Source organism: Heterodontus francisci, chromosome 10, assembly GCF_036365525.1.
Source record: "Heterodontus francisci isolate sHetFra1 chromosome 10, sHetFra1.hap1, whole genome shotgun sequence".
Taxonomy (NCBI): domain Eukaryota; kingdom Metazoa; phylum Chordata; class Chondrichthyes; order Heterodontiformes; family Heterodontidae; genus Heterodontus; species Heterodontus francisci.
Genome location: NC_090380.1, coordinates 32,807,024 through 32,828,846, shown reverse-complemented (window position 1 = coordinate 32,828,846; position 21,823 = coordinate 32,807,024). Strand labels below are relative to the sequence as shown.

Sequence of the window (21,823 nt, the reverse complement as noted above, 5' to 3'; positions counted from 1 at the left end):
GTGGCTTATGTTTTTGTTAATCATTCTAATTCTGAAGGGGAAAACAACTGGTATACAGTTTGATCTGCCAATGAGCCCCATTTAGCAGCAGTTGAAAGCAGTCCTCTATGAGGACTGGAGGTGAAGAGCCTATTTACCTTAGCAGAGAGGTCAGTGACGAGGGGGCATAGATTTAAAGTGATTGGTAGAAAGATTAGAGGGGAGATGAGGAAAACCTTTTTCACCCAGAGGGTGGTGGGGGTGTAGAACTCACTGCCTGAAAGGTTAGTCGAGGCAGAAACCCTCAACTCATTCAAAAGGAGTCTGGATATGCACCTCAAGTGCAGTAATCTGCAGAGCTATGGACCAAATGCTGGAAGGTGGGATTAGAACGGATGGATCGTTTTTCGGCTGGCACAGACAACAATGGGCCAAGGGGCCTCTTTCTGTGCCTTAAACTTACTATGATTCTATGAAAGTGTCAGTGCACTGCTCCTGAGGCCAAAGTCCAGTGTACAAAACTAGAATGTTGCATTTACCAAGTAACCTCAACAGTTAATGAGAACAGATCAATTCTCGTGGTTCTTACAGCCTTATTAAATGGAAGAAAAACTCAGTGCCTGTGATGGAGTATCGATTGTAAAACGGTGCAAATAGTTTTTAACTCCACTGGCTAGCAAGAGGTTTAATCTGAATGAGGTAGGATTGGGGTAAAGAGACGGTGCCTCCATTTCTGAGGGTCTAGTGTCTTTCCTTTCCCTTGACTCTACCCCTGCTTGTTAATTCTAATTTGTGATTTGCAGAGACTTATGACTGTGTCCTATGGAAATGCCCACCAGATGCCACTCACCAAAATGAAAATGCAGAAGCCAGTGGAAAGAGAAGTGCGGATCCGGATGCCACCACCTGACCAAGGCTCTCGTTCTTCCCCACTCAGGATACGAGTAGAGAAAGAGCCAGTGAAAGTTTCTATTCCAAGCAAACCTGTCCAATCCTCGCCTCAGCCACAGGCCATGTATAGCAGTGTAAGAGGAGCAAGCCCTCCTCTACCCACAATTCACTCTGTCCAGTCTTTACAAGAACCCACAATGCAGTGTTCTGCTACTGCGATTGGGATATCTGACTTTGCCCAAGGGAAAATGACAATTGAGCAAGATAGCAGAGTACCTATGTCGTCAGGTGCCAATGCTGCATTCAGACCCACTGGAAGGCTATATCAAGATGGATGCACTTCCAGAGAAACAGAAACATTTGTTCACGTAAAAACTACCAATGATACTGAGCAGCAAACCAACTTTTCTAAACCTGACGTTCCTTCATCATCAAGTGCAGACAGTATGAGTTTTGGTGGGTAATGGTCCTGCACCAAAAAGTATTTTCATTTTGAGTTTCAATTAAATGTGTAGTACATGATCAGTGTGTACTGTTTACTGTGTCACTCTGAAGACAAATTGTCTGAACTCATTATAAATTGGATTTTAAACCTTGAGGTACACGTTTAGGGTTTTGAATGTTCTCAGAAAGCAAATTAGATTTTTTTATTAAAACTTGCCTAAATACTTATTTTTAAAATCAACTGTAATGGATGAAATTGACAATGAAAATGGTGAAATTTGCTTGCATTCAATATATGTCAGTTCGATTTTTATTTCAATCATCTTGTAAATTACATTCTTTAAAGATGGATCCAGTAAGTGTTCCACAATGTTTTGTGTGTTGGAATTTCATATTAGGTTTTAAATCTGGTCTTAAAACAAGTTGGTAAGTTTCCACGCATAATTTCACACTGTATGGTACGCTGTACATTACTGTATTCAGATCAAACACTTCTACAAATGTCTGTATAATATGCATAATTAAGATAATTAAAAATGAATCCTGATTACTTATTGCTTAAGCCCCATACACAAGGATTTCCTCAAAATTAAGATATTGACAGTTAATTTGATAGATGATGAGCATTTTTAAAGTTTTTTTTTGTCTGACCAGATTTTGAAATAGTCATTATGATCACTGATCGCTTCCTTTGTTCTAGAAAAGATTTTGTAATTTGTGCGATTAAATATGATCTTGCCATATTTTATAATTGGTCATGGATACAGTTACAGATTTCAAAATGGATGCCAAGTACTCATTTGATTTTACCAAATTAATACTGATTGTCCCACTTCAAACATCACCCCTATACCTCAATAGAACTTTTGATCTAACTTATTAAATACCGTCCTTCAGAATTTCATATTGCAATCAAAAATATTCCCAACTGTTTTTTTTTAAATGTATCTGCAGCTAGTAACTCTGTGAATGTAATTCTGGTACTCTGGATAATTTGTGCAGTGTCTCTGCAAAAGTAATTCCCAGTTGAGCACCATAGGCAGGAGTGAAACTTTAAAGTAATTGATGGATGTTAAAACCAGGACCGGGATTTTATAAAGCTCCTGACGCCAGGCTCCGTGTTGAGGGGAGGAGGGGGGTGCCGGAAGATCGTTCCAGCAACAGCCTGCCATGGAGTCCCCTGCTGGGAGGGCCGGGCCCAATCCTCCCCGTGGTGGCGAGGCACCCCGGTGGCCCCCACCGCTGGGTGACGGAGTCCGGAATAAAATATTCAAATTAGCAGAATTCATACATTAAAATAAATTTGACTCCAAACTGTCTTGTCATTGTGCCTCCTATGCATTTGAATGTAGATTGTTACACTATCACAAACATTAGTTCAGTACTCCACTTGACTAAAGTTCATCAGTATTGCGACACTCCTCCCCCAAAATAGTCTCAGTTTAAGAGGCTGTATTACTGTGGGCAATACCAGTCGATGGTTTTTATCTATTTAAATTATATCCTGGAGTTTTAAATTTAATATTCAAATATGCTACTCGACCAGTAACATTTTAACATTTAAAAAATTTTTATTTTATGCTTTGCATTCATTCACATGGGTTCGCCATTTTTTGTGATGCAGTGAAAATGTTGTCATTTTATATTGCAGAGTTTGACTTCAGTTATATAAACTGACTGAGGATTAACTGAGAAGCGCAGATTAGTACTGGCAATTCCCAATTAGTTTTTAATACACTAGCTAAACATATTTTAAGAAAAAAGCTCTCATTGTGATACGAGCATTGTGAGTGTATTTTAATTTTTCCAAAGTGGTGAGTCAGTGCAAAGAAAGAACTTGTTTACACAGTGACTGAGCGCCAAACGTAAGGTTGTGACAGTTGTCTCAGGACAGAGCAATAGCACCTCTTGTAGAAAATGCAATTCAGTTAATGCCACAGTTGGTTCATCCCCCGCCACATAGATCTACCCTTACCAAACTTACTGAGTGTGAGCTACTAGAACAGTATGTAAAATGTGATTTTTTTTTTTTGCTTTAATGGTTTAAACTGCGTTTAAATTATGACAACTAAATGTGGCATAAATGTAAATTTCTGGTTTTAGCATCCCTTTTAATTACCTCAAAAACTAAAATATTGTGATGGATGAGCAAGTGCATTGACCACTCTCCATTTAGTTCTATGCTTTGGGTTCATATCCAGCCTAGGCTGTTGGGATAAAATATTCTCCCATCTGTTGGCTGCAAGGGTCTTACGGGGAATAACTTTGGCAGTTCCTCGTGGATCCATAGCACATTACTACCTCTAAATTGGAATTAGTTGACAATCTCACTCATGCCCTATTTCTACTGCAGGAGTATCTCAGAGACAATCCTTTAACAGTGCCAGTGGAGGCCCCAAAGCACTCCTTCAGTCTGCCTGATTCCATGTCACCGGCAGAGCAGTGTGATTTCCAGGTTTGGCTAGCTCTGAATCAGCTCACAGACTGGTTGGAAGTCTTAGGTCTGGTTGTTTATTGTGAAGCTCTTTTTGGGACACAGAATGGCTGCTTACTGTTGGTGCATGGTGGCATAACAAGAAGGAAGGTAGGCCTGACCCAACAGATCTCTGGAGGTCAGAAAATTAAAAAAAAAAACAAAACGTGGGGGTTTTTTTCATTGTAAAATAGGGAGGCAATGCTGTTCTTTTTAATTTGCAACAAAATGTACCCTCTTCCCTTGTGCCCCTCATTGGTCTAATAAATGAAGACTTTAATTTTCAGCTTTTTAAATAAATATTCTCCTATTTTATGTTCAATTTGTTACTGTTGAATTTGCAGAATATCTGGGTGACCCAAGACGAAATATAAAGGTGCCTGCAGCTTTCTTAATGAAGGCGCGACAGAAAACCAAACCAAAGTACGTAGCACGTTACCTCATTCGGATGATGTTCCCAAAAGATACGCTAATGTATAGTAACATGCAAGGTGACAAAGCTAGAGGAATCAAACCATTGGATCCTAATAGGGTCACAGCTCTACGAGGTGAGCCTTTCTCTGGATAACGAATAATATTTAATTACTCACAAAGATACTTGTGATTATCTATCTTGCACTGCTACAGTAATTAATTGTATTAAGTCACTGCCTCTAAGATGCAGCACTTAATTTAACTGTTTAACAGTGCAATGGTATTTAACAATTATGTATTGACTAACATTCCAACAAATTGACCAATCTTCACTTATTTTTTTTTAATTTCTGTCTTAATTGAATGCTACAACCTCACAGTTTTAGCAAAGTAATGCCAGTACCTGTCTCATTTCTTTCTGATAACTGAGAGACTGTAGCATTATCAAGAGAGTTCATTAGAAAATTGGTCCTTTTTTAAGCCCTGCAAAAAAAAAAAGCATCAATTTTCCCAATTAAATACTGGATCAATGTAAATGTCTAAGTGGACAAGGTTCATTTTCCTGATTCATAGGAAGGCATTTTTAAATAACTTTTAGTCTAATGAATTATAAACAAGTTAATTTATATTATCACCTGATGGTAAAACAATAACCATACCACTGTGTGTGTTTCTGACAGGAAAATATTTAATTGAAAATTGGCAACAAATTTTAATGATTTGCTACTTGTTTTTTTAAATTATTGAATCTCCCTCTTTTTTCCCAGAATTCCTTTGTACGCTTTTCCCCACGTATGATTTGAGTGAGGAAGGTAAAGACTGGAAGACTTGTGTCTCCAATGTAAATTCCATGATACGCAGCCTGCGTTGTGAAATCCAAAAAGGAGCAGTAAGTAGAGTCAACAGAGAGTAAAGGCTTTTATTTTGCATTATTGGCAAGTACACATCAGGTTGATGTGAACATAAGTTAAAACTAAGTAGATGCAACAGTTCTGAAATGCTATATCAATTATATTTCTTTTCCTTCTTGGGGAAACTTTGTAATGCACTGTTGTGGGGAAAATAACTGGTCTCGAGTCCACGCGATTAAAGTAAATAAAGGTTTATTCAAACAAGGGAGAGGTGCCTGGTGAAACAGCCAGAGGTTTCTCAATGAAACGGAGTCTGTAGTACAAATTTATAGAATACAATAACTATTACTCATTTGTCCACACTACCCCGCCCCGCCCCCCCCACCCCGCCCCCCCCACCTCCAACACATTCCAAAGCTGCAGCTTGATCAATAAACTGGAGTGTATTGTCTCACTAATCATCCACCCTGTTGTCTCCTCCCCATTCCAGAGGCTTGGTGTTTTCACAGTTTATAATATCCTGTGCCTCCTGCAGTTGCAGTATTATCTCAAGGACAACATGTTTACACAGATGTAAAGGCAATTAGACTTCTGAGTTGTATAGCTTCCCATAACCATTGCCACACATCCCATCATGCCCTGGTTACCCACAACTACAGGGCTTCCATCTTCCTTCTATGACTGTTAACGTATCCTAATGCTAAATAATCTACTAATATTGCCCTACTGGTCCCACTTAATGCACCAAAAAAAATTACTGTTTGCTGGCATTAGTATGTTAACATCAAGAATAATCGATGAGGTAAAGGAAGGTTCAGAACAGCTGACAGAGTTCCTGCAATGGGATAGTGTATAAAAACATAACTTTGATGTAATATTGAGTCATTCAGGCCAAGAGATCCCAGATTTAATTCTCCAACAGTGCTGACTTAGTTGATCTCAGCCGGAGCAACAGTTTGAAGGCTAAAAACGGTCTCAGTGGCCATAAATTAGGGAGGGTAAAAATTATCTAGGCCTCTTATTCCTAATTGCTATCCAAGACCTGATTCTGGAAAACAGATGCGGATGAGAACAGTATTAGGATACAATGCTTTCCAAGGTAGGTAAGCCAGCTGATACTCACTCTAGACTCACACCTGAGGAATGCACACTTGGAAATGGTATGAGGGGGCTGCTGGGAAAAAGAACAAGTAAGGGATTCAGATGACCTTCACACCAAGCATGAAGTTTTGAGCAATTCTTAATAAATCTATCTGAACTCCTGATTCTCCACTGCTTTGAGATGCCTCCTCCCTGTCTCCCTTGTATGGTTTCTCTTTCGTTTGGTGACTTTAAAATTTACATTAGTGACTAATATTGAACCTTTGGGTATTTAGTGGAACGATTTGAACATGTACATATTGTGAACCTTCACGTATTAGCTAATAGTCATTTCAAGATTACTTTTTCAGTTAAGCGACAGCGTATTCAGTACTTAGTGTATAAAATCATTGTTACTGTATAATATAATCTGATTTGACACAGTTTGGACAGTTCTGCCATCGGGATGAGCACAGGTTTCAGTTTTACGTCATTATTAGAGTATTGCAGTTGATAGGCATTTTGCTTTCTGCCTGTTTTCCATTCTTGGAAGCAGTTCCTCAGAAATTTTTTTTAAATGCCTTTAAGTTTTTGTTTCTTTGCCCTCTCCAAATTTACACTTTGTACTCCTCACTTCAAGATGGTGATTCTGCACCGATGCATTGTATTCTTCATTTGTACGTGTGCCTGGATGGTGAATTTCAGTAGAAACCATCACAGTTAGCCTAATCTTGCCCTCATCTGTTTCTCATAAGAAGTGACTATTTCTTCCTTTACCCAACTCCCAGACTAATTGTAACGCACAACGCAACCTCAAACTAGATTGAACAATGTATGATGAATCAAATTGGAAATCTTGATTTGTATACCATGTACTACATTTAGCACCTGACCTCTGTAACTTTTATTCTTATTTCTAAATGCATCTTGTTTTCTTTGTATCAGACTAGCTTTCCTTCATATGAAAGTTATAAAACCTGTTGTAATGCTAGTACAGTATAAAGGAATAATCTTAAATACTACCAACAGTAAATGTCTCTTTTAATGGCCACGTACAATCCAAACCTCCTCTTCCCTAATTAGTAGTTTTTTGTGGTAACATTTTCTGACTGGAATGTATAACCCATGCAAGTATCTGAGAAAAATTCTGTAAAATGGAAACTTTTAATGAGATAAAAAAATATGCTGCCCTAATCTGTACTGTGAATAATTGATATATATATATGTGTATAACTTTCATTGATATGTCCTTTCAATTTTATTTGGCAAATAGTAGCAGTCTCAAGGAGCAGTTCATATTTGCAAGTTTTAAGCTTGTATTTGCAGTTGTTTTAAGTGCTGTATGTTCATTGTCTACGTATATTAAAGCTGCTTTCAATATATTCATTCTTTAAGTCATTTACTTCTACATGCAACTTGTAGATCGGGAATTTATTGCAAGGGCTATATTGGTGCTAAACACCATAAGTTAGACCCACATGCTCCCCAGTGGTGAGTTTCCACCAGAATTTGCTGGAAGAGTAATTGGAATCTGCACATAGGACAATTGGGAGAGGCGTGGCTAAGGACCAAAATAAAACCCCAATGCAGTGCAATGCTCCTCAGTCCCAATAGTGTTTTAAAATAGGTGTTTGTAGGTTCTACTGATGGGCAGAATCCAATACACATTCAAATTATATTCAAATCACCTTGAGGACAGTTTTTATATCAGTCAAGTTAGTTTGTTAGGTGAAATTGTGACTCCCCACCCCCTCCTTTCCTATTGCAGTTGTACAAACAATATGAAAACCAGAGGCTTTTAATTTTCAACTGCTCAAGCAGTCTGTAAATCCAATCCTATTTCTGATTTACCAGCTGTATTTTAATAACATGTAAATGGTCGCTTTTTGAACAATACGAGCCACATTCACAAGGTGTAGGATTAACATGGAATTATATATTTTTTTAAAATACACATTCAGATGGTAATTTAAGGCTAGGACTGGTAACTGCATGCCAGATTTAAAATATTTATATATTGCTTTGCATTTTACAACAGTGAACCTAGACATTGTCAGAACTGCACCACTGAATTTTTTTTTAAAGCAACTAATGAGGGAAACAGAATTATTTCTTCATTTAAAGAGTAAGTGATGATTCCTGTGATTACACCAAACATACTGAACCCTCGAGCACCATTCTGTAATGGTCTAAGTGCCAATTGCAATGGTGCTAATTCATCATCTCGATCTCACTGTTGATTTTAATGGAGCTGGGATTATTACTATTCAACTTTATCAATGCAGCCTTATCCTTATGCAGCAGCACAGAAGTCTTGGGAAATTATTGTGTGGCATATGTCGGGGGTTCTTTATGTCGAGGGCCCCCTAGGGATCTGCAAGAAGGTTTCAAGGTGTTGCTAAATCAGCATCTTTCAACAAAAAAAGAGTGAGACTGATCACCACCAATGTCAGTGGTGCCCAATTTATTATGAAGAATGAGGCATTGAAATAAGCGATTTTTTTTCAATCCAACTCCCAAAAAAGTTTAGTTCAGTACACTAATGCGAGGTTGGGCTGACGTAGTGCCACAAAGGCCACTGATGTTGAAGGAGAGGTGACACCATGCACCCCGCCCTCTCCCCCCACCCCTAGATCCATTAGTGACAGCTGCCAGCGGGTACTTTTCCTGGCATGCCGTGTGGCATGCACACTCCTGCCTGCCATGTTTAAATCAGGTAAGCTTAGAGGTGGATGGGATTTGATGTCCTTTGGGGCGAATAGTAACAAAAGGTTGTCGATGAGTGTTTGTTTGGTTGACTTCACCTTTCACTGTTTATGCGGCTGACTGCTGCTTATCCATGACAGCTGATCAAACCATCCACTGCTGCTGCCACCAGGTACTTAAAGTCCCAGTTCCAAGTCCCAGGGTATCACTCATGCACAGTGCTGTGAATGTTGACCCTTTTTCATGTTGGAAAGTGAACCTAGAGTTTAGTTGATCTATATGATGATCGGTTGTGGGATCTTGCTGTGCATGAATGCTGTGCTGGTTTTACCACATGACAGGAGTCATAGTTTAAAAAAAAATAGTTGTGCTGTGTTACATGGGGTCTGTGGAATCTTTATAACATGGGAGGAGGACTTCAAGTAAAAGGGCTGAGAACCCTTAGCATTGAATTTCTGTACCATTATGATGGCGTACACCATAGAAAGGCACAAGTTTTCTACAAATTCAGGCCCGTGCTATCATTATAATTCCCTTTGTACAGCTTTCTATGATTTTGTTTCTTGAAATCACGATAGCTTGTACAATGTTTAAAATTGCTTTCATTTGATTTTTGCAGTTTTAAGTTGCTAAATGGAGTGTAGTATATGACCGTGAAGGAGGAACACAGAATTCAACCAGTAGGTTGCATGTCTAATCCATTTTGCAATTTTTTTTTGTACAAGGCGTGAGACCAAAGCAGTCATAAGTAAGATTACATCTCTTTCCTCATCATGAATCGTAAGTAATGAGTAATAATGAATGGCTGTACTCTAGTTAGGAGTAGGTTATTCATTGGGAGCATCAATGAATCCCATTACAGCTCTGTGGTGCAGCATGTTGATGTACCAATACTGTGCCTGATGAAGTTGTAGGCTGTCAATTTGGATCTGGGATTGCCTGTGTGGAAATTTCCCAGGTTGCCATAGAGACAGCAAAAGTCTAGGTTGGGGGTTTTTGAAGAAAGAAAAACATTCTTTCTGATGCTTGCTAATGTTATAGATAGACTAATACTAGGTGGAGTGTGTCTGTGTGTGTCCACAACCTTTCGATTCGATAACACGTTCTGATATGTCTGTGTGTTCTCTGTTTGCTCCCTGGTAGTAATTTTTGTTTAGTATTCCAAGTTCTAGAATCTAAATAGCAAAATGCCAATTTACTAGAATATTTCTTCAATGATGGCAAATAAAATAGACTAATAAAATCTTAGTTGTCTGGGAAAATAACGGCGAGTTCAATGTGCGCACTGTCATTAATGTGTAAATAACCCAGAAATTTCTGGCAGGAAGAAATACCCCATTAGTTGTAAATTGCCACAAATTGCAGGATGATTTGCACCACCCCGCCATTAGCCTAGCGAAAACAGAAACTCACTATCAGCACCCCTGAGAGTTTCAAGGTTTGCTGCTTTTGCAGACTAACTATGAATTAAATTCACCACAGAAAGTTAGGGCTGGTATTTAACAATGTAAGACCCTGAAATCCAACATGGGGGGTCTAACAATTAACCCTTTAACCCCTTCACTGTCCAAGTTCAGAAATGATTCAAAGTGATAACCCTTATTGGTGACAATGGTTATGTTTTATTCAGTGTAAGTAAGACTTGACACATGCCAGTGTCTGAGCAGTAGTATCAAAACACAACAGCATTACCATTATGCCCTGGGTAAAAGCGCGATCTCCATGTAACTACTCCCTGATTGTGCCCCAGGTACTGTCATGTCAATGCAACACTTAATTCTTCTACAATCTCTGTGCTCTGGAAATTCCTTCTTGTGCTTTTCTTTGCACAGAAAAGCCTATAAAGACCAATTTAACCCAGTCATTACCTCAGATGACACAAGGACATTAGTGAGAAAGGATCTGGCCTCAGACGATCATGAAGTAAAAGCCAGTATAGGTGGAAATTAGGAAAAGCAAGAATCAGAAAACACTTGGTGGGGGGGTGGCAGTAGTATCTTATAGGATTCCGCCCACCCCCCTCAACAGTAGTTAAACTGTTGGACACAGCATTAAACAAGAAATTATTGGAGCTTGTAACTAAGGCAATGTAATAATTGTGGGAGACTTTAATTTTCATATAGACTGGGACAATGAAATTGGCAAGAGTGATCTAGACGATGAGTTAATAGAATGTTTTCAGGACAGTTTCTTAGAGCAATATGTTGTAGAACCAACTAGGGATAACGCTATCTTAGATCTAGTATTGTATAATGAAGGACTGTTAATTTGCAATGTCAGGGTAAAAGATCCACTGGGAAATAGTCATCATAATACCATTGAATTCCATGTTAAGTTTGAAATCACACTCACAAACAAGAATCTTAAACATAAACGAAGCCAATTACGTGGGTATGAGAGGAGAACTGGCTGAGGTAAATTGGGTAAATAGGCTAAAAGGTATGGTGATAAATAAACAGTGGGAGACCTTGAAAGAAACAATTCAAAATGTTCAACAAAAATACATTCCATTGAAAAACAAAAAGTCAGCAAGAAAGATCCATCCATGGCTCACTCAGGAAGTTAAGGATAGCATTAGATCAAAAGAAGAGGCTTACAATGTTGCAAAAAAAGAGTAGCGAGTCTGAAGATTGGGAGTGTTTTAGATACCAGCAAAAGGCCACTGAAAACTTGATAAAAAGGAAGAAAAATAGAATGTGAGTAAACTAGCCAGGAATGTAAAAGCAGTTTGTAAAAGCTTTTATAGGTATATAAAAAGGGAGAGTAGCTAAAGTAAACGATCCCTTAGAAGCAGAGACAGGAGAAATTATCATGGGAAATGAGGAAATGGAAGAGGCATTGAACAAATATTTTGTGTCTGTCTTCACAGTAGAAGACACCAGTTTCATACCAGAAATAGGGGCTAAAAAGAGTGTTGAAATTAATATCAGCAAAGAAAAAGTATTGGAGAAATTTAAGGGACTAAAATCTGACATCCCTGGGACCTGATGGCCTACACCCTAGGGTTCTAAAAGAGATAGCTGCAGAGATAGTGAATGCACTATCTATGCTTTTCCAAAATTCCTTAGATTCAGGAACAGTCCCATCAGATTGGAAGTTGTCAAATGTTACACCGTTTTTCAAGGAAGGAGGGAGGGAGAAAATGGGGAACTACAGGCCAGTTAACCTAACATCAGTCATTGAAAAAATGCTGAAATCTGTTATTAAGGAAGTCTTAACCATGCACTTAGAAAAGCACAGTATGATTAGAAAAAGTCAACATAGCTTTACTGAAGGGAAATCCTGTTTGACAAATTTATTAGTCATTTGTGGATGTGACTAGTAGTGTAGATAAAGGGGAACCAATAGATGTCGTATACCTGGATTTCTAAAATGCATTTGATTAAGGTGCCACAGATAAGGGCTCATGGAGTTGGGGGTTAATATATTTGCATGGATAGAGGATTGGTTAATGGACAGGAAGCAGAGAGTGGGCAAAAACGGGGCTTTTTCAAGTTGGCAAACAATGAATAGTGGAGTACTGCAAGAATCAGTGCTGGGGCTTCAGCTATTTACAATCTATATTAATGAATTAGATGAAGAGACGGAGTAATGTATCTAAGTTTGCTGATGATATAAAGATAGGTGGAAAGGTAAGCTGTGGGGAGGACATGGGCTGCAAAGAGATATAGACAGGTTAAGTGAGTGGGCAACAAGATGGCAGATGGAGTATAATGTAGGGAAGTGTGAAGTTATTCACTTTGATCATAAGAATTGAAAAGCAGAATATTTTTAAAAGGTGTAAGTGTTGTAAGTGTTGATGTTCAAAGAGACTTTGGTGTGCTTGTATAAGGTAAAGGTCTGCAAAGGAAACCCTACCCGAACCAAACCCGACACATGTCATCGGGACCCATCTGGCTCGGGTCGGGTAGCAGGTCTTTACATCAGTACATGGGTAAAGGCCTGCTGCCCGACCCCGACGGGACCCGACTACATGTGTTGGGCTTGGTTCGGGTCGGACTTCCGGATCAGGCATTCGGGCTCGGGTCAGGTTTCCTCTGCAGACCTTTAGTACAAGGTACGCCGAAAGTTAGCATGCAGGTACAGCAAGGAATTAGGAAGGCACATGGCATGTTGGCCTTTATTGCAAGGGGATTGGAGTACAGGAATAAAGAAGTCTTGCTACAATTGTACAGGGTTTTGGTGAGAGCACACCTAGAATACTGTGTGCAGTTTTGGTCTGCACATTTAAGAAAGGATATACTTGCATTGGAGGCGGTACAGCACAGGTTTACGAAATTGGTCCTATGATGAGAGGCTGGGTAAATTGGGCATGTATTCTCTGACGTTGAGAAGAATGGGAGGCGATCTCATTGAAGCATACAAGACTCTGAAGGGGCTGGACAGGGTAGACACTGAGAGATTGTTTCTGCTGGTTGGGGAATCTAAAACACGGGGGCACAGTCTCTGGATAAGCGTCCGATCTTTTAGGACTGAGATGAGGAGAAATTACTTCACTCAAAGGGTTGTAAATCTTTGGAATTCTCTACCCCAGAGGATAGTGCATTCTCCATCGTTGAATAAATTTAAGGCTAGGATAAACAGATTTTTGGTGTCTCAGGGAATCAACGGATATGGCGAGCGGGCAGGAAAATGGATTTGAATCCTAAGATCAGCCATGATCTTTATTGAATGGCGGAGCAGGCTCAATGGGCCATACGGTCTACTCCTGCTCCTATTTCTTGTCGTCTTGTGTGTTTGCTATTATTTGAACAGCCCAATTACAAAAGATATCCTGTATCCATCTGCCCATCCAGGCCGGGTCAGCCTCCCAAGATCTCTGGTTTCCCTCATTCGGATTCCTATCAACTCGTAAACATTGCAATGCCAAGCTTGACTGAAGCAAGCCAAACATGGTGGTCTTAGTGCTCTGCTGTTTTGTCTCAGTTCCACCTACATTTGGCCCTTTGAGATTCTGCTATGGTGTTTATCTTCTCAAGCAGCAGGCTGCCTGTTTGCACACTCTGCTAGATTTCTGCTGAAGTTTACCTTTTTATGATTTGGTCAATGAAGCCTCAAATCACCGTTTCCCATCAATTAACCTCTCAACCATTTTTACCCCAGGAGAAATCATGCATCATGAAGATGCCCAAAGCTTTCCTTTATGATACCAAGAAAACATTGCAGGATCTGCTTTTAGTTGAACACAACCTATTTTCAACAAAACAGTTTTCACCGAAAAATATCACTCCTGGAAGCATCATTCAGGCTGTAGACGCATTTGTTTAACTTCCATAGTTTTCCTTCTATATCTGCTGTCTCTTAGGGTGCTTTCAGAAAACTTCTCTTTGAAAAGTATCACCCGTGCAGAAATGCTGCTTTTGTGCTAATTGACCTACATGCCTATGAATATTGCTAAAATAGGTTAAGGTTTTTAACATTAATTTTCCAGCTTGGGAGAGACCACTCTAAAATCAGTATCACCCAGTCACTCTTAAAACCCCTAGCAACTAGCCTCGATTTAGCCTCAAGTCCCATCTGCAAGGACGTTTTCAGTACAAATTCACCTCTGTGACAAAGCTGGTTGCCCCTTATCTGGTACCTCGGGAAAACTCCAAGCTGTCTCAAACTATCTAATTCCCTTTGTTTTGCCTCTCCTATTAGCTTAGCTCCAAGTTTATTGGCAGCAACCAAAACTTCGCGATTGTGCGGACTTCTGCTTCTAGTTCTGTTCTGAGACTGTTGTGTGGCCTTTATTTCATTGTGTAATCTATTCAAGCTATGCCTGTAGTTGCACTTTTATGTCTATTGGGATGACTACTGCAAATTAGCCATCTTGCACAAGCAGATGTTCTTTCTCTGGTGTGTGATCTTTTTCTGACGGGTCACTTCCGGACTCCCTATGAGTACTTGCACTGCACTTTCTTACTCCACTTCTTCACCCCATTATGGCAGTCCATAGATGTCGCTTCTTGGCCATCAACCTGAATATTTAACTAATATTTAAACTTGCCGGTAACTTTTCCTGCATGCCCACAATTGTCATATCCCTCCATTCACTAGACCACTCTGCAGTATATGTCACCCATGTACCCACGCTAGGTAATTGGCCTTTGAACATATGAATCAGGAGCAGAAGTAGGCCATTCAGCTCCTCTAGCCTGCTCTGCCATTCAATAAGATTATGGTTGATCAGTTTTTATCACAAATTCCACACAGTCATCTACCCTGATAACCTTTGATTCCCTTGCCTAACAAGAATCTATCTATCCTCGCCTTAAAATTATTCAGTGACCTCGCCTCCAGCACCTTCAAGCCCAGTCTGTCCAACCTCACCCTGAATGTGATGGTTCTGTCATGTGTGTTATGATCACTCACATTACCACTATCGATCTACCACATTCTGTTCCTCAGGACCTTCACCACAAAACATGAACACTTGAGGTACAATGTGCTTTGTTTACTTCTTTCAGCTACTCAGAGTCCAAGATTTTGTAATTAATTATGATTTAATTGTGAGGAATGAACCTTAACAGTTTTATAAGTACTTTCTTACTACCATGACCTATTACCTGACTAGGGCCTTTCCATTCCCTACGATCCTCTCTTTTATAATACACCTGAATTAAATTCTGTCTCGATGGCCTTATACAATGCGTCCAAGGTCTCCGAATTTTCTCCGAGACTTCAGCCTTGATGATGGAAATATGGAACCTATTGTAGTACCTTCTAGAGCAGGAGTGATTATTACACAGCACGGAAGGCAATTTGGGATGTCACCCATAGACTTATTGATACTCCCTGTACTAAAGGCCTGCTACCCGGCCCGAACCCGACGGGACCCGACGACATGTGTCTGGTTCGGGCCGAGTCCAGGTCAGGCCAGTTCAGGTTGGACTGGACACACATGGTAAGTGCTCTGCTGGTAAGTATTGAAATTAAAAAATTTACCTGAGCTGGGAGTCCTGGACGAAACTGAGTGTGCGCAGTGAGCGAGTGACGTCACTATGATGTCATCACACGTGTGCTGCAGCTTCCTGGAGGTTCCGAGTCTGAAGTTAAGTAAAGGGATGGTCGGGTTGGGTCGGGGTCAGGCTCAGGGCAAAATCGGAGGGGGTCGGGTCGGGCATGTGTCCACTGTGGTTTGGTCGGGTTCCGGTCGGGTTCTTTTTCCCGACCTGAGCAGGTCTTTAGACTGTACCCGCTAAACATCTAGAGTAAATTCTTTGCATGAACCAGGGCAGTTGTCAACTTGCAGTCTGGTTGATCAGCTAAAATTTTCTGCAGTATTTCATCAATCACTGCATGATTCCTTTCACAAGAAATGACTGAAGGCACTGGATACTGCCAAGGTTATGGGCCTGACAACATTCTGGCAATAGTACTGAAGACCTGTGCTCCAGAAATTGCCGTGCCCCTAGCCAAGCTGTTCCAGTACAGCTACAACACTGGCATCCACCCGGCAATATGGAAAATTGCTCAGGTATGTCCTGTACACAAAAAGCAGGACAAGTCCAACCCGGCCAATTACCGCCATATCAATCTACTCTTGATCATTAGCAAAGTGATGGAAGGTGTCATTGTACTTGCTTGGCAATGACCTGTTCAGTGTCGCTCAGTGTGGGTTCCAATAGGGCCACTCAGCTCCTGATCTCATTACAGCCTTGGTTCAAACATGATGAGCAAGGGGGTGGAAGGTTATCGGGGCTAGGTAGAAATGTGGAGTAATCAGTTCAGCCAAGAACTTATCGAATGGCGGAGCAGGCTTGAAGAGCCGAGTGGTCTACTCCTGCTCCTAATTCATACGGATAAAAGAGCTGAATTTGAGAGGTGAGGTGAGAGTGACTGCCTTTGACAACAAGGCAGCATTTGACTGAATATGGTATCAAGGAGCCCTAGCAAAACTGGAGTCAATGGGAATCGGGGGGGGGGGGGGTGTGGGGGGGGAACTCTACACAGGTTGGAGTCTTACCTAGCATTGTGGTTGTTGGAGGTCAATCACCTGAGCTCCAGGACGTCACTGCAGGTGTTCCTCAGGGTAGTATCCTAGGCCCAACCATCTTCAGCTGCTTCATCAAAGACCTTCCTTCAATCATAAGGTCAGAAGTGGGGATGTTTGCTGATGATTGCACAATGTTCAGTACCATTCGCGAATCCTCTGATACTGAAGCAGTCCGTGTAGAAATGCAGCAAGACCTGGGCAATATCCAGGCTTGGACTAATAAGTGGGAAATAACATTCATGCCACACAAGTGCCAGGCAATGACCATCTCCAGCAAGAGAGAATCTAACCATCTCTCCTCGACATTCAATGGCATTACCATCACTGAATCCCCCACTATCAAAATTCTGGGGGTTACCATTGACCAGAAACTGAACTGGAGTAGCCGTATTAACAGTGTCGACAAGAGCAGGTCGGAGGCGAGAAATCCTGCAGCGAATAACGCATCTCCTGACTCCCCAAAGCCTGTCCACCATCTAAAAGGCAAAAGTCAGGAGTGTGATGGAATACTCTCTCTTTGCCTGGATGGGTGCAGCTCCAACAACACTCAAGAAGTTCGACACCATCCAGGGCAAAGCAGCCTGCTTGATTGGTACCCCATCTACAAACATTCACTCCCTCCACCACCGACGCGGTGGCAGCAGTGTGTACCATCGACAAGATACACTGCAGCAACTCATCAAGGCTCCTTTAACAGCACCTTCCAAACCCGCGACCTCTACCACCTACAAGGTCAAGGGCAGCAGATGCATGGGAACACCACCACCTGCAAGTTCCCCTCCAAGCTACACACAATCCTGACTTGGAAATATATCGCTGTTCCTTCACTGTCGCTGGGTCAAAATCCTGGAACTCTCTTCCTAACAGCACTGTGGGTGTACCTACCCCACATAGACTGCAGTGGTTCAAGAAGGCAGCTCACCACCACCTTCTCCAGGGCAATTAAGGATGGACAATAAATGCTGTCCCAGCCAGTGATGCCCACATCCCATGAACGAATAATAAAAAAATACTCAGTAGGTCTGACAGCATCTGTGGAGAGAAACTGAATTAACATTTCAGGTCTGTGACCTTTCATCGAAACACAAAACCTTGGGCTGGATTTTATGGTGGGTGGCGGGAGGGGGAAGCTGTCCACCGACCAAGAAGTTGGTGACAATCCCCGCCTCTGCCGGGCCTGGGGATCCAGACTAGATTTTACGGTCGCCAGGCACTTAATTGGTCTTGGGCAGGACTTCCACCTCATTGAGACAGTCATAGTGGCCACTGCTGGGACTACAACCCAGAAGATGACTGGGAGCATACCCAACAACCACAGGTTTAGTCTGTGTCTATTTGTAGGGGCTGACATGATTCTCAATTAATGTCCATTACTAGCATACAATTAAGCACAATTAATATACAATTAACAGGTATGTCTGATTAACAGAGGAGAAGGTGAAGCTGTGTTTATCCAACACCTCCTACAGCTCACTCCTGATTAGCTGGAGGATCTAATTTGGACTGTAATTTCACACATTTCGCTTTCTTGGCTGCTTTTCCGGATGTTATATTCTTTGTTGGAAAAACTTATTACCAATCTCTCTCTAATCCCAGAATGCATTCCTTTGTATTCATCCTTGGGGTTTCAATTAATATTCAGTAAAACTCTGATGCTTGTGAAAGAATTTTTTAATGTGCCCATCTTTTTACAAACCAATAAAGCACCAAATCCAGTTGAAGATATTAACTAGTTACTCTTTGAACTGCATGTTTCAGAAACCTCCTTTTCTTTTGGGTTGTCTTCTGAGGAAAGGTTGGACAGACTGGGCTTGTTTTCACTGGAGTTTAGAAGAGTGAGGGGACATTTGATTGAAGTTTGTCAGATCCTCAACAGTCTTGACAAGGCGGATGTGGAAAGGATGTTTCCTCTTGTGGTTGAGTCCAGAACTAGGGGGCACTGTTTTAAAATTAGGGGTCGCCCTTTTAGGACAAAAATGAGGTGAATTTTTTTCTCTGAGGGCTGTGTGACTTTGGAACTCTGCCTCAGAAGGTGGTGGAGGCAGGGTCATTGAATGTTTTTAAAGGAATCAAAGGTTATCAAGGGGTAGATGTGAGTGTGGCATTCGAGACACAAACAGATCAGCCATGATCTTATTGAATGGCAGAGCAGGCTCGAGAGGCCGAATGGCCTACTTCTGCTCCTAATTCATATGTTCATATGTATGTTTTTATCTTTTCCAGTGTATGGACACCTCATTATTTCCTAAATACATAATGCTCATAGTTTTCACAGCTTCTGATCTGAAAACCTGTCTCCAATTTTTATGCATTTTTAATCTTCCAAGCCTATTTACAGCCATTCTGTGTTCAATCTCTGTTCTCTGTGTACTGCATGATCCAAATGATAATCCTTTAATTAACTGAAAACTAGAGGATTCATAATCCAAACACCATCAATCGTGCTCTTTTGCATTTTAAAGAAAGATATTTCTGTTTTATAGTTATTTGTTTTTATTCACCAATGCAGATAAGACCAGTCAATTCAGTTTTCAAGGTTTTAGGAGTCATATGAAAATAAATCCATTAAACTCAAAGCTTCGGTTCTTGTTGTGGTTCTGAGCCTCTCCCTGGGGATGTGAAGCCTACGGGCACACTGTACATTGGCTATTGGAGATTGACACTAAGAGCTGTTGTGGTAATTCTTGGAATTGAGCCAGCTTGGGGAACTTTAATTATAACAAAAGCAAAATACTACAGATGCTGGAAATCTGAAATTAAAAACCAAAAATGCTGGGAACACTCAAGTCATCTTTGAAAGATTATTAACCTGAAATGTTGAGTTAATGTTTCAGATTAATGATATTTTATCAAAGCTGACCTTCTGAGTGTTTCTAGCATTTTTGGTTTTTTTTATTTCAGGGAATTTCAGTCCCTGGCTTCATCTCGAATTACTCCTGCAGTGGAGTGTTAGATGGAATGACCTCTTCTAGATCCTGGATGGCCTGAGACTTCAGATAATGGTCCTTTTATAGCTGAGAGGATCTGACCTGCACTATACCACCAATTTGGAAAGGAATACACAACATCCTAATATTACAATACACACATGGGTGTAGTGGTTATGCTGCTGGATTAGTAATCCAGAGAACATGAATTTAAATCCATGGTGGCTAATTGAAAATTTGAATTCCATGTTTTTAAAATCTGAAAATAAAATTGTGTTATCAGCAACCGTGACCATGAAACTGTTGGATTGTTGTAAAAAAAAACAACTGGTTCACTCAACCTTGTAGGGAAGGAAGTGTGACATCCTTACTGGTCTGGCCTATATGTAACCCAAGTCCCACACTAACATGGTTGATTCTTAATTGCCCTCTGAAGCAAGCCATTCAGTTGTATCAAAGCTGCTGCAAAGAGTAACAGTAGTTCAGGAAGAAGGCCCACCACCACCTCCTTGGAGCAACTAGGATGGGCACTAAATGCTGGCCTTGCCAGTGATGAATGGGGAACAATACATATGATTGGAATATTTGAGGTATTTAAAGATGTTGTACAGTTAAATGATCTTGTAGTGCCAAGTGGGTGCTATTTATTCCAGTGGATATTTTCTTATTTGAAAAGAATCACCTTGAGCATCCCCGATTTTCATCACTCCATCATTGCAGCTGCCTAGGCCCTAAGCTCTGGAATTCCCTCTCTAAACCTCTTCTCCTCTTGACCTCCTATAACCTCCTTTAAGACCCTCCTTAAAACCTACCTCTCATCTGCCTTATTATCTCTTTATGCGGCTCGGTGTCAAATTTTGTTTGATAACATACTTGTAAAGCATCTTGGGACATTTTACGACATTAAAGATGCAATAAAAATACAAATTATTGTTATACAATCCATGAATTTCTTTAGCTCCTGATCTTGATAATCTTAGTAAATGAACGGGGAAAGGTGCAGCATACATATTCGAAAGGCTTTTTTTTTTGAGGTGTTTTACAGTTGCACGATTTTGTGGTACATTCCAGTGGGTATAATGTAATTTCAAAAGGATCATCGTGTCACCAAAATAATATCATGGCAACTGTACCCCTGTGACCTTGATCGTCCTGGTTGCAAAAAATCAATTATGCCATTAGCATCAATTACTGGTCTTTTATATTGTACATCAATATACTGGACATCTGGCAAAGGATGATATGATTTTCAGTTCTTAAACCAATTGAGCACAAATCTGTTTTTAACGTCATCACTTGATCTGTATTTTTTTACTGCATCATAATTTTAGCAGCTGAGATTTTCCATGTTAATCCCATTAGCCGTTATTTCTGGCCATTAGGACATCACAGGTGATAATGGAAAAGCTTCAGAACCGGAAGGAGCAGCGGTGTGTGTCAATCTGGATTCCGATGGTGACGATGAGCTGATCCCTTCTGAAAGACCTGAGGAAATTAAAGCAACTGCTGAGGTACAGCAACAGGAATGGCAACAACAAGACACCTCTACTGTGCCTGAGAACAGTGAACAGAGAGCCTTTGAACCAAAAGGTGGAGCCTATTGTGTAATTTTTGGTTTAAGAATAATAGTTTCCTGAACTATTTAAGCACATGTTCAAAAACTGCACTGACAGGAAATCCTCATTCAAATCAATAAGGATTAGTACACTTCAGATACATAGTATTGTTTTATTAAAAGGAAATCTCCCCATTAAGATCTAATTTCAACACAAATTGTTCCAAAGAATTATGATTAATCCTAATATTTTTTGAATTTGTTCTGTCACATCTCTTTAAAACAAATTATTTTGAATTCTAATGTTTTAAGATTTGAACCAGAAGTACAAAGGAGTCAAATTAACATCAGTGGTTAACGCAGACTTAATCGTTCAATTTATAACTACATGTCAATTAAATTCTTAAAAGTTGTCTTCATTAACTCCATTAACCCTGATGATTTTATCAGAATTTACTGCATAAACAAAAATATTTAAATATAAATGGCAGTGAGTTGCCCAGTAATTGTTTAGCTAATAAT

The 21,823-nt window shown here is 40.3% G+C and overlaps 1 protein-coding gene across 5 annotated transcripts in view; it reads left to right on the top strand.

The window, feature by feature from the left end:
• LOC137374388 (uncharacterized) overlaps window positions 1-21,823 on the top strand; it is a 70,222-nt gene that overhangs the window by 30,518 nt on the left and 17,881 nt on the right. For all 5 annotated transcript variants that reach the window (XR_010975816.1, XM_068040413.1, XM_068040414.1 and 2 more), the window contains exons 7-10: window positions 783-1,326; window positions 4,132-4,335; window positions 4,969-5,090; window positions 21,129-21,336. Coding sequence is in view for 4 of the 5 variants with exons in the window: in XM_068040413.1 (XP_067896514.1) it covers window positions 783-1,326; window positions 4,132-4,335; window positions 4,969-5,090; window positions 21,129-21,336 (1,078 nt within the window). In the remaining variant the exon portion in view is untranslated. The remainder of the gene's footprint in view (window positions 1-782; window positions 1,327-4,131; window positions 4,336-4,968; window positions 5,091-21,128; window positions 21,337-21,823) is intronic.